Source organism: Arabidopsis thaliana, chromosome 4 (assembly GCF_000001735.4).
Source record: "Arabidopsis thaliana chromosome 4, partial sequence".
Lineage (NCBI taxonomy): Eukaryota > Viridiplantae > Streptophyta > Magnoliopsida > Brassicales > Brassicaceae > Arabidopsis > Arabidopsis thaliana.
Window position 1 is genome coordinate 15,002,877 of NC_003075.7, and position 10,651 is coordinate 15,013,527.

At 38.1% G+C, this 10,651-nt stretch overlaps 3 protein-coding genes across 29 annotated transcripts; all 3 read left to right on the top strand.

The window, feature by feature from the left end:
- Positions 1-269: 269 nt before the first annotated feature.
- On the top strand, positions 270-3,340 carry scpl29 (serine carboxypeptidase-like 29). Its single transcript, NM_119227.4, has 10 exons — positions 270-865; positions 1,258-1,365; positions 1,455-1,550; positions 1,638-1,730; positions 1,811-1,896; positions 1,987-2,250; positions 2,325-2,458; positions 2,558-2,653; positions 2,761-2,866; positions 2,953-3,340. Exons 1-10 carry the CDS (start codon positions 598-600, stop codon positions 3,139-3,141), a joined length of 1,440 nt encoding a protein of 479 aa, NP_567854.1. The 5' UTR covers positions 270-597; the 3' UTR covers positions 3,142-3,340.
- Positions 3,341-3,608: 268 nt separating this feature from the next.
- On the top strand, positions 3,609-5,774 carry AT4G30820 (cyclin-dependent kinase-activating kinase assembly factor-related / CDK-activating kinase assembly factor-like protein). 27 transcript variants are annotated; one of them, NM_001342042.1, is made up of 7 exons: positions 3,609-3,681; positions 3,772-3,826; positions 4,197-4,640; positions 4,726-4,799; positions 4,879-4,982; positions 5,124-5,189; positions 5,278-5,774. In NM_001342042.1, exons 3-7 carry the CDS (start codon positions 4,618-4,620, stop codon positions 5,500-5,502), a joined length of 492 nt encoding a protein of 163 aa, NP_001328135.1. In that variant the 5' UTR covers positions 3,609-3,681; positions 3,772-3,826; positions 4,197-4,617; the 3' UTR covers positions 5,503-5,774. The 27 variants fall into 27 exon arrangements, with proteins under 27 accessions (NP_001328135.1, NP_001328136.1, NP_849476.1 ...); NM_001342043.1 differs by having other exon boundaries at positions 4,231-4,640; NM_179145.3 differs by having other exon boundaries at positions 4,231-4,335.
- Positions 5,775-6,594: 820 nt separating this feature from the next.
- Positions 6,595-9,712, top strand: AT4G30825 (Tetratricopeptide repeat (TPR)-like superfamily protein). The gene has a single exon (NM_119229.2). It carries the CDS (start codon positions 6,729-6,731, stop codon positions 9,441-9,443), a length of 2,715 nt encoding a protein of 904 aa, NP_567856.1. The 5' UTR covers positions 6,595-6,728; the 3' UTR covers positions 9,444-9,712.
- The last annotated feature ends 939 nt before the right edge of the window (positions 9,713-10,651 follow it).

Here is a 10,651-nt window from a genome sequence, read left to right on the forward strand (position 1 = left end):
CGACACAAAAGATTCTTCATGTATAATATACAAAAATATGACCCCGTATTTCACATGGTATAGTTTTTTATTACATCACTTTTCCAAACGTAAAGTTAATTAAACGTTGAGAAATGTGATGTTGCTTGGTAACAGCTCAATTCTCGAAAACACGTGAAACCTGGCGCACTTGCTTCTGTTTCACATTTGCATACAATTTCAACCACTAACACGCAACCATCTCCAAACGCAGGGCCACGTTTATCTGCGTTTGCGTTACCAAAGTCAATGATTGACAAACAAACAAACTAACACTCCAACCAATGACGAGTTTTAGATAAGGTATTCGTGATTTTATACAATGCATCAAACAGAAATCGAACCAAACACCTCCTTAAGTTGTTTCACGGTTCGACCAACCGCATCGAACGCCAAATTAACGAGAAGAGGTTGTTGTTAGTTGAGGACCACGCACGATGGGTGAAATAAAAAAGTCCGAATCTTTTGGGTTCGTTGAGTAGCTTCTGACGTCATTTCGCACATTCTAATTCTAATATTCAGTCTTTAAAGTCTTAAAGGATCTTCATTGTACTTTGAAGTATAGTTTCTGTAACAACAATGGCCAAAACCAGAGGGTCTTGTTGTCTCGTCAACGCTCTAATCGCTATAGCTTTTTTGGCGACAGCCCATTTGTGTGAAGCTGGCTTGTCTCAGAAAGAACAGGACAAGGTCTCGAAATTGCCTGGTCAGAATTTTAATGTTAGTTTTGCTCACTACTCTGGGTTTGTTGCTACTAATGAGCAATTGGGAAGAGCTCTCTTTTACTGGTTATTTGAAGCCGTTGAAGATGCTAAGTCTAAGCCTCTTGTTCTCTGGCTCAATGGAGGTTTGTTAGACAAAATTTCAATCCCTAAGATTTCTCCATTTTATAATTTCATTCAAAATCCCTCTCATTTTCGGATTCAACTCATATACTCTGTTTCGATCACTATGAACTACTGTTAATGTTATGGATCTTCAATTTTACTTTTGAGGATTGTCTGGTCGATTACTTTAGTTTGGATTTGATTACTTATTGCTTGTTTCTGATTTTGTTGTTGCTTTTAGCATGATAAACGTGATTTCCGTTTTTGGGTTCATGTAGATTTTTATGCTGCCAATATGTTGTTTGATTCCTAAAATGGAATCTTTTTTAGGATTTATTCAGTTCTTTTCATAGTAATGTGGTATCGATTAGTCTGCGTCTAAGATGAAGGTTCTTACTTTGTCTCTCTATAGGACCAGGATGTTCATCTGTTGCATATGGTGAAGCAGAAGAGATAGGACCATTTCACATTAAGGCAGATGGGAAGACTCTTTACCTTAATCAATATTCTTGGAACCAAGGTAATGAAGTAATATGTGCTGTGTATGTTGGCAAGAGAGCTATGATTCAAAAAAAGCTTAAAACTTTCGAACAACTTTTTTGTTTGCAGCTGCAAATATTTTGTTCCTTGATGCACCTGTTGGAGTTGGTTATTCATACTCAAACACCTCGTCTGATTTGAAGAGCAATGGTGATAAAAGAACTGGTAATGATTTAGCTGCTTAAGCTCATGTCTTTTAGATCCTCATGTTTGCTGGGTGGATTTATAGTTTCAGTGTTATGAAATTCACAGCCGAAGATTCACTGAAATTTCTGCTGAAATGGGTTGAGCGGTTTCCGGAATACAAAGGAAGGGACTTTTATATAGTAGGGGAGAGCTATGCAGGTAAATTCAAAGCTCATCTCATTTTTTAATCCATTCATTTTGACCATAAATACTCATGTGTTTCTTCTGGTTTGTTTTAGGACATTACATTCCTCAGCTGAGTGAAGCCATTGTAAAACATAACCAAGGTTCTGACAAAAACAGTATAAATCTGAAGGGTTACATGGTGAGCCTGTCCTCTTATTGATCCCCCTATGATTCATTTTCTAAAAGGTTATAAAACTCTAAAACAATGTTGATGAATGTGTGGATGCAGGTAGGAAATGGGCTGATGGACGATTTCCATGACAGGCTTGGTCTTTTCCAATATATTTGGTCGTTGGGTTTTATATCTGACCAAACATACAGCTTACTGCAACTTCAATGCGGTTTCGAATCGTTTATTCACTCCTCCAAACAGTGTAACAAGATTCTGGAGATAGCGGACAAAGAAATAGGTAACATAGACCAATACAGTGTCTTCACCCCAGCTTGTGTTGCCAATGCTTCCCAGTCAAATATGTTGCTAAAGAAAAGACCTGTAAGTGGCCTTAAAACTTCTCTTTTCAATGTTACACTCTTTAGTGTCCTAATTTCTCTGTTTATTTTACTTAGATGACTAGCCGCGTGAGCGAACAGTATGATCCTTGTACGGAGAAACACACTACAGTTTATTTCAATCTTCCAGAGGTTCAAAAAGCCCTCCATGTCCCACCAGGACTTGCACCATCAAAATGGGATACTTGCAGGTAAAATTGCCTTGCAATATCTTAGAAACTTGGTTTTGGAGGAAATGAGCCTATTTAAGTATTGTAACAATTCTGATCCCGACAGCTTTGGTTATGCAGTGATGTCGTGAGTGAACACTGGAATGACTCTCCTTCCTCGGTTCTAAACATTTACCACGAGCTTATAGCTGCTGGGCTTCGTATCTGGGTTTTCAGGTCTCTTTCTCTAAATATATCCACTGAAAGCACTTTAACGATATCTTTTCTTCAAGTGTTTTGGCGTTTTGGTGGTAAAAAGAAAAGGTTTTGTTCTTTGGTAACAGTGGGGACGCAGATGCCGTTGTACCAGTCACATCAACCCGGTACAGTATCGATGCACTAAACCTTCGTCCTTTGAGTGCCTATGGTCCTTGGTACTTAGATGGACAGGTACAAAACAAAACTCAAGATGAGAAAATGAGAATCCTTTTCTTATGTTATAAGAAAAACTTATAAACAGTCATGATTTGAAACAGGTGGGAGGGTGGAGTCAGCAGTATGCTGGTCTGAACTTTGTGACAGTGAGAGGTGCAGGCCATGAAGTTCCTTTGCACAGACCGAAGCAAGCTCTTGCGCTCTTCAAGGCTTTTATATCTGGAACTCCATTGTCCACACATGAGAACAGCATCAGCCGCGACATGTCTGAACTCGTTAGTGACTCATAATGAGTTCTGATTTGATGTAATGTGTGATTTGGATTCTCAATCAAAAACTTTCCACATAGGCCGTTGAAATAAGAAGAGGGAAAGAGAATAAATCAGTGTTTTAAGTGATACGTTCAATGCTTCTTCTTCTTCTGGTTGTTTGTTTGTTTGGATAAACATTTGCTGCTTGGAATCTAATAAAAGAAGTTTCTACCATTTGTCAGCCATACGATCCTTGAATAACAACAACATATTCTTGTGTAATGAGAAAGTGAAGTCTGATCTGTGATGTATAGGACTGGGTATTAATCTGGTAACGGATATAATACTGGGGTAGAAAATAGAATTTAGACTAGTATTGGGGGTCTAAACGAAATTATACAGAAGCATTGGGCTTGACTTGGCCCATGAGACCTAAGCCCATATTTTAAAGAATTAGGGGTTTCTTCTTCCTTTGTCTGTTCAAATTGAAGAAACCTGTTTTTTTTTTTTTTTTTCTGGAAGTGAATTGTCTTGAGTTGAACATTGAACTTCAATTGGTCGGAATCTGCAATTTCTGAGGTAAAGGTTTCATTTTTAACCTTTATTTGTTTGGGTTAAGATGAGATCTACGACGTTTTGAATGAGGATTCGGACGGTTGGGTGTTTCAGGTTTGGGCTCAGTGTCTTCTCTCGCGCGTCCCTCTTCACCTTCTTATTTCTACCTGTGAGTCTCACTTTTCTTCTCTCCGGTCTTTAGCATTCTATTGAATAGAAGAATTGGCATATAGCTATTAGCTATTTTCCTCAGATCGTGTTTTAGGCGACTTTCTGTTCTCGCTTGCTTAACATTGTACTTCAGTGTCGAATTCATATCCTACACATGAGTCTACATAAACATTGTGCTTTATGCTTGCTTCCTTAGTTCCTCAGAAATCCTTGGAAAATCCGCAGATTTATCTTCTTCGCTATCTGGAATTGTTTTCTTCGTAGGTTTCTTCTCGTTCATGTGTTTTTCCCTATTGGGATAATGGTTTTCAGCTCTAAAGATTCTATAGCCGAAAGTAAAAATAAGACTTGTGTAATATTTGCTGCAGCTTTATTTGCGAAATCACGTCTAAAACCTTGTAGGTAGAGGAAAGGACAAGAATCCCAGGCAGAAGCAACCATGGTGATGGTGTCTAATTCTACCCATCAAAATAAGGAAATACATGTCAGAAGGAGAATCTCTGAGATGTATTCTTCGTTCTGATCTTTTTCTCTCGTTGCATATCATGCTTGCCTGTGCAAATGGTGTGATATTTAAACCCCTTGATCAATCTACTGCGTATTGATCAGTATAGACTCTTAGCATGTATAGCGCTAAATTTCACATCTGATCATTTTTATAGAAAATACTTTGTTCACTGCATACACTTAATGAAGCAATTCTCCCATCTATGGACCCAGTGAGATGCTCCATTGTTTCCTAGCATACCTTAGCATAAAATGGAGATCTTTAGTCACAGTTTCTAACAGATGAGATATAGATTTATATTAAGGTATCAATTTTTTCATTCTGTAGAAGCAGAGTATTTTCAGCCTCTTGAGTATCATGTTTTTTTTTCTTTCTTTCTGGTGATGCAGATACAATAGACGGGAAGAGGAGTTTCCATCACTTAAAGACTACAATGACTACTTGGAAGAAGTGGAGTGCATGGGTTAGTTTCACTTGTGCTCCTTATTTTCTCTATTCATGCAAGACAAGACCAATGTATATATTACCTTCTATTCCACCAGTATTCGACTTGATAGATGGAATCAATGTCGAGGCGATTGAGCAGAAGATTAAGAGATATTCTAAGGAGAATGCTGAACAGATAATGATTAATAGAGCTCGTAAGGTAGGGCCTACGTTAGCCTTACTTTTTCTTATCTTGGTTAGATGAATGAGTAGAGGAAAAGAAAGAAGATTAAAAGCATGTTTGGTTATATGATATCACTGTGCAAATTGCTTTTGGTGTATTTACAATTTGCTCCAACAGGCAGAAGAATTGACTGCAGCCTTGGCAGCTTGCAAGGCCAAACCCCCACAGACAGATGCTGACACGGTAAATTGGGTTTTAATTTTCATATCAACAAGCAGATGAAGTTTCCTGACGAAGCTGAAATCTCTTTACTTGTTTACGCATTTTGTAGTCGTCGAACCATGGGGTCACGGCTGGAACTACATATGGTCAGGCTTCACGACCAACGGGAATGGGCCCACAACCTGTACCTATAGTAGGTGGAGCAGAGCGTCAACATTACGCTATGGAAGACGAAGCGACGAGGAGGATGAAAGCAGAGAGAGCTGGAGGATTTTCTTTAGAGATAAGCAAGAGGAGGGCTTTGGAAGAAGCATTTGCAAGCATTTGGGTTTGATTTCTCAAGCGATATTAGTTTTGTCCCTTATGATAGTGACTAGGAGGTCTTGATAGCTTCCATTGTTGTCTCAGTTTACTGTCTTTTACTCTTGTGGCTGGTTTGTTTTGTATAGTTGACAAGACTCTATTACGGGCATCAAGGAAAACAAAATTTACGAAAGAAAAATCGCAAAAAATACATGTACTTGTTCAATTGTAGAGAGACGGAAACAGATGGTAGAACAGAAGCAAAAAATAAGGAGGATGGACATAGTTATTGAATTTAAAGGGATTTTGATGTCCATATCAAAGACATAGTTTCATCTTTAGCAGTTACACCGTTCCCAGTTGCCATAACATTTTCCTCTGTTTCCATACCCATCAGTATATCAAGAAATGATTCGGCACCGTCTAAACAAGACATAGAACAAAAATTCAACTTAGGAAACTTGAGGTATATGTAACCTCGGCAACACAGGCCACATAATTTGCAAATTAATCGACTCTGGCTACTGTTACGAACAACTTCCCCTTTTAGGTCATCGCAACTGAATGTGGAACCACACTTTATGTAAGCAGAGGAGTCAAAACACGCATAGATGGTGGATAGTGGTGCAACATATGTTGCAAGTGTAGAACCATGTTGTCGTATCTATTTTTTCTTCACATATTTCGCACCAGTAGATTTCATCTGTGCTAGTGCTATCTTCATAGCAAAGAGAGAGAGGATGCTCATCATATTTCCAGCATAACTGATATGGGATGGTTGCACATTTATAACACATTGTAAACTCACATTGAGTACATTCTAGTAGATTAGCCGACAAACACATTCTATTGGAACTAATACGTGTTCCGCCACTGCTGCTTCTCTTCATCTCGAACACGATCATATTTCTCTGAGTCTTAGATGATGTTCATGGCAATTTTGCGATTATTTTTCTCCAAATAGTATTACTTTTAAAATTTCACTCCCTTTTTTTTAGTCTCAAAATAAAAGTTGGTCAAAAAAATAAAATTAATAAACAAAATAAAAGTTGGTCCGACCGAATTGAACCAGCAAAGCCGATATGATCTCCGGTTTACTGAATATAGCAAAGCAATCCCAGTAAGAAAATAAGCTCTATCTCTTGCTGCAGCGATTAGGCTCTTCCTATATCCTCTCGTTCCGCTTAATCGTCAACACCAGAGAAGCTGGAACCTTTTGTTATCCGGTTTAAGCAAATGTTTTGGTAGCTCGCTTTGATGGGTTCGTTAAGGTTTTCCATTCCATTGGACCCATTTGACTCAAAAAGAAAAAGGTTTCATTTTTCTGCAAACCCTTCTCAGTTTCCTGACCAATTTCCAATTCACTTTGTTACCAGTAGTATTCACGCCACTAGAGCTTCCTCAATCGGTTCTTCGACTAGGGTGCTTGACAAAATTCGAGTCTCTAGTCTCGGTACTGAAGCAAACGAGAATGCTATTAATTCTGCAAGTGCAGCTCCTGTGGAGAGAAGCCGGAGTTCTAAATTGAGTGGTGATCAGAGAGGGACAAAGAAATATGTAGCTCGGAAGTTCAGTTTCCGAAGAGGAAGCAATGATCTTGAGCTTGAGAATTTGTTTGTGAACAATGGGGAAATAGATGTTAACTATTCCGCTATTAAGCCCGGTCAGAGTTTGGAGCATTGCAATGGAATATTGAAACGGCTTGAGAGTTGCAGTGACACGAATGCCATCAAATTCTTTGATTGGATGAGATGTAATGGTAAATTGGTAGGTAACTTTGTTGCTTATAGTTTGATTCTCAGAGTTTTAGGAAGGAGAGAAGAATGGGACCGAGCCGAGGATCTGATCAAGGAGCTGTGTGGATTTCATGAGTTTCAGAAGAGTTATCAGGTCTTCAACACGGTTATATATGCATGTACTAAAAAGGGAAATGTGAAATTAGCTTCAAAGTGGTTTCACATGATGTTGGAGTTTGGTGTTAGACCAAATGTGGCTACAATAGGTATGCTCATGGGTCTTTACCAGAAGAACTGGAATGTTGAAGAAGCGGAATTTGCATTTTCTCATATGAGAAAATTCGGGATTGTGTGTGAATCTGCTTACTCCTCGATGATAACGATTTACACGCGTTTGAGATTATATGATAAAGCAGAGGAAGTTATAGACTTGATGAAACAAGATAGAGTGAGGCTGAAGTTAGAGAATTGGTTAGTGATGCTTAATGCTTATAGTCAACAAGGAAAAATGGAGCTAGCTGAATCTATATTGGTTTCTATGGAAGCTGCGGGGTTTTCTCCGAATATCATTGCATACAATACTCTGATAACTGGTTATGGTAAGATTTTTAAGATGGAGGCTGCACAGGGTTTGTTCCACCGCCTCTGTAATATTGGGCTGGAACCAGATGAGACAAGTTACAGGTCAATGATTGAAGGTTGGGGCCGCGCTGACAATTACGAGGAGGCAAAACATTACTATCAAGAGCTGAAGCGGTGTGGTTATAAACCCAATTCATTCAATCTTTTTACTTTAATCAATTTACAGGCTAAATATGGAGACAGAGATGGTGCTATTAAGACAATCGAAGATATGACTGGTATCGGGTGCCAATATTCCTCGATTCTTGGCATCATTCTGCAGGCTTATGAGAAGGTGGGGAAGATTGATGTGGTGCCTTGCGTTCTCAAAGGTTCTTTTCATAATCATATCCGTTTAAACCAGACTTCTTTCTCGAGTCTAGTGATGGCATATGTCAAACATGGTATGGTTGATGATTGCTTGGGGTTGTTGCGAGAAAAAAAGTGGAGAGACTCAGCATTTGAGTCCCACTTGTATCATCTGTTGATTTGCTCTTGCAAAGAATCTGGTCAACTTACTGATGCTGTGAAAATATACAACCATAAAATGGAATCTGATGAAGAGATAAATCTGCACATTACGTCTACAATGATTGACATTTATACTGTGATGGGTGAGTTTAGTGAAGCGGAGAAGCTTTATTTAAATTTGAAATCTTCTGGAGTTGTGTTGGACAGGATTGGATTCAGTATTGTGGTGCGGATGTATGTGAAAGCCGGATCCTTGGAAGAAGCCTGTTCTGTCCTAGAAATCATGGATGAGCAGAAAGACATTGTTCCGGATGTGTACTTGTTCCGCGATATGCTTCGGATATATCAGAAGTGTGACCTTCAGGATAAACTCCAGCATCTGTACTACAGGATTCGAAAGAGTGGGATCCATTGGAATCAGGAGATGTACAATTGTGTTATAAACTGCTGCGCACGTGCTCTTCCGCTTGATGAACTCTCAGGAACCTTTGAGGAAATGATTCGATATGGATTCACTCCTAATACTGTCACATTCAATGTCCTCCTTGATGTATATGGTAAAGCCAAGCTCTTCAAAAAGGTTAACGAGCTTTTCTTGTTGGCGAAAAGACACGGAGTTGTGGATGTTATATCCTACAACACCATTATAGCTGCCTATGGAAAGAACAAGGACTATACAAACATGTCATCAGCGATTAAGAATATGCAATTTGACGGGTTTTCTGTGTCACTTGAAGCTTATAATACTTTGTTGGATGCATATGGGAAAGATAAACAGATGGAGAAATTCAGAAGCATCTTGAAAAGAATGAAGAAGTCGACTAGTGGACCGGATCATTATACATACAACATCATGATCAATATATATGGAGAGCAAGGATGGATCGATGAAGTCGCTGATGTTCTGAAAGAATTGAAAGAATCGGGACTTGGTCCTGACTTGTGTAGCTATAACACGCTGATAAAGGCGTATGGTATAGGTGGAATGGTTGAAGAAGCTGTTGGGTTGGTGAAGGAGATGAGGGGAAGGAACATAATACCTGATAAAGTAACTTACACCAATTTGGTCACAGCTTTGCGCAGGAATGATGAATTTCTTGAGGCTATTAAATGGTCTTTGTGGATGAAACAGATGGGTATATAGAATAGCTGATTTTATTTTCGGTGGTTTATTTTGGTCTATAATGGATGCCTCTTTTGATAAGAATCCAAATGAGGCATGCGTGTATATTTTGAATTTGGATCAGTGATAAAAATGTTAAATGTATAATTCTCAATGCTATAAATTTCTAGTGTCTTTCTATCTTGAAATAATTACTAGAATAGAACACAATTGTATGTTTATTTCTAGAATAGAACACATCTTTTTTTTATTATTCACATATTTTCAGTACTTGTATAATTACAGTTAACACCCTTGATTAGTTTTAATTAAATATTATTATTAAATTCGTTTTTAATTAAAAAATAAATAAAAAAACAGTGATTATCCATGTCACCAATCCATGTCATTTACCCTAATCCACGTCATCCGAAACCAAAAATTCTCTTAAAACTTTCAGTTTCTCATTTTTTCAGCATATCTCACTGTTCATCCGCGCAAAAAAAAAAAAAAAAAAAAAAAAATTGTCGCTCTCTTCTCTCGTTCATTCGACGAAACCCTAATTTTGTCGCCGTTCTTTACTTATCTCGTCTCTTTCGGCCGAAACTCTTTCGATGGTGTCGAATTTCAAGTCATCAAAAATCAAAACCCAAATCAAAGAGATCTATGGAATTTTATATGATTTGTTACAGGTTTGAGTTGAATCAAGAATAACTACTCTTTTACTTTGATTTTATATGTCTCTCGTTTAGTTTTCCTCTCAATCGATCTATTTAGAGATATTTCTACTTCTATCAATGTTTTGATTCATATGGTTTCGTCTTCCTCCTATGTATCCCTCAAACATATTCTTACGTTTCTTAATTTGATTGTTGTTATTTGGCCAATAAATTTCATATTGTCTTCCCCAGAAAAATGTTGCTTTTCGATCTGTATTATAAATCAGCCGTAAAGTGATGTAAATCAGCCGTAATGTGATGTAACTCAGCCGTAACATATAATTTACACAATCTTTCGTCTTCCCTGAATGATAACTCAGCCGTGACATGTAATTTACCGAACCTTTCGTCTTCCCTGAAGCATATAACTCAGCCGTAACATATAATTTACACTCATCTTTCGTTTGCCCTTGAACATATAACTCAGCCGTGACATGTAAATTTATAGATGTCTTCCCTTAAACATATAACTCAGCCGTAATGTAATATTACCGAACCTTTCGTCTTCCCTGTAACATATAACTCAGCCGT

What these genes read in the sequence shown, in the direction of transcription:
- AT4G30825 (NM_119229.2), top strand. Translation starts at nt 6,729, where the DNA reads ATGGGTTCGTTAAGGTTTTCCATTCCATTGGACCCATTTGACTCAAAA.
- scpl29 (NM_119227.4), top strand. Translation starts at nt 598, where the DNA reads ATGGCCAAAACCAGAGGGTCTTGTTGTCTCGTCAACGCTCTAATCGCT. An exon ending in CAATGGTGATAAAAGAACTG is followed by an intron (nt 1,551 to 1,637) that starts GTAATGATTTAG and finishes TGAAATTCACAG; the next exon opens with CCGAAGATTCACTGAAATTT. An exon ending in TCAAAATGGGATACTTGCAG is followed by an intron (nt 2,459 to 2,557) that starts GTAAAATTGCCT and finishes TTGGTTATGCAG; the next exon opens with TGATGTCGTGAGTGAACACT.
- AT4G30820 (NM_001342031.1), top strand. Translation starts at nt 4,311, where the DNA reads ATGTCAGAAGGAGAATCTCTGAGAT. An exon ending in TGATTAATAGAGCTCGTAAG is followed by an intron (nt 4,983 to 5,123) that starts GTAGGGCCTACG and finishes TTGCTCCAACAG; the next exon opens with GCAGAAGAATTGACTGCAGC. An exon ending in CACAGACAGATGCTGACACG is followed by an intron (nt 5,190 to 5,277) that starts GTAAATTGGGTT and finishes CGCATTTTGTAG; the next exon opens with TCGTCGAACCATGGGGTCAC.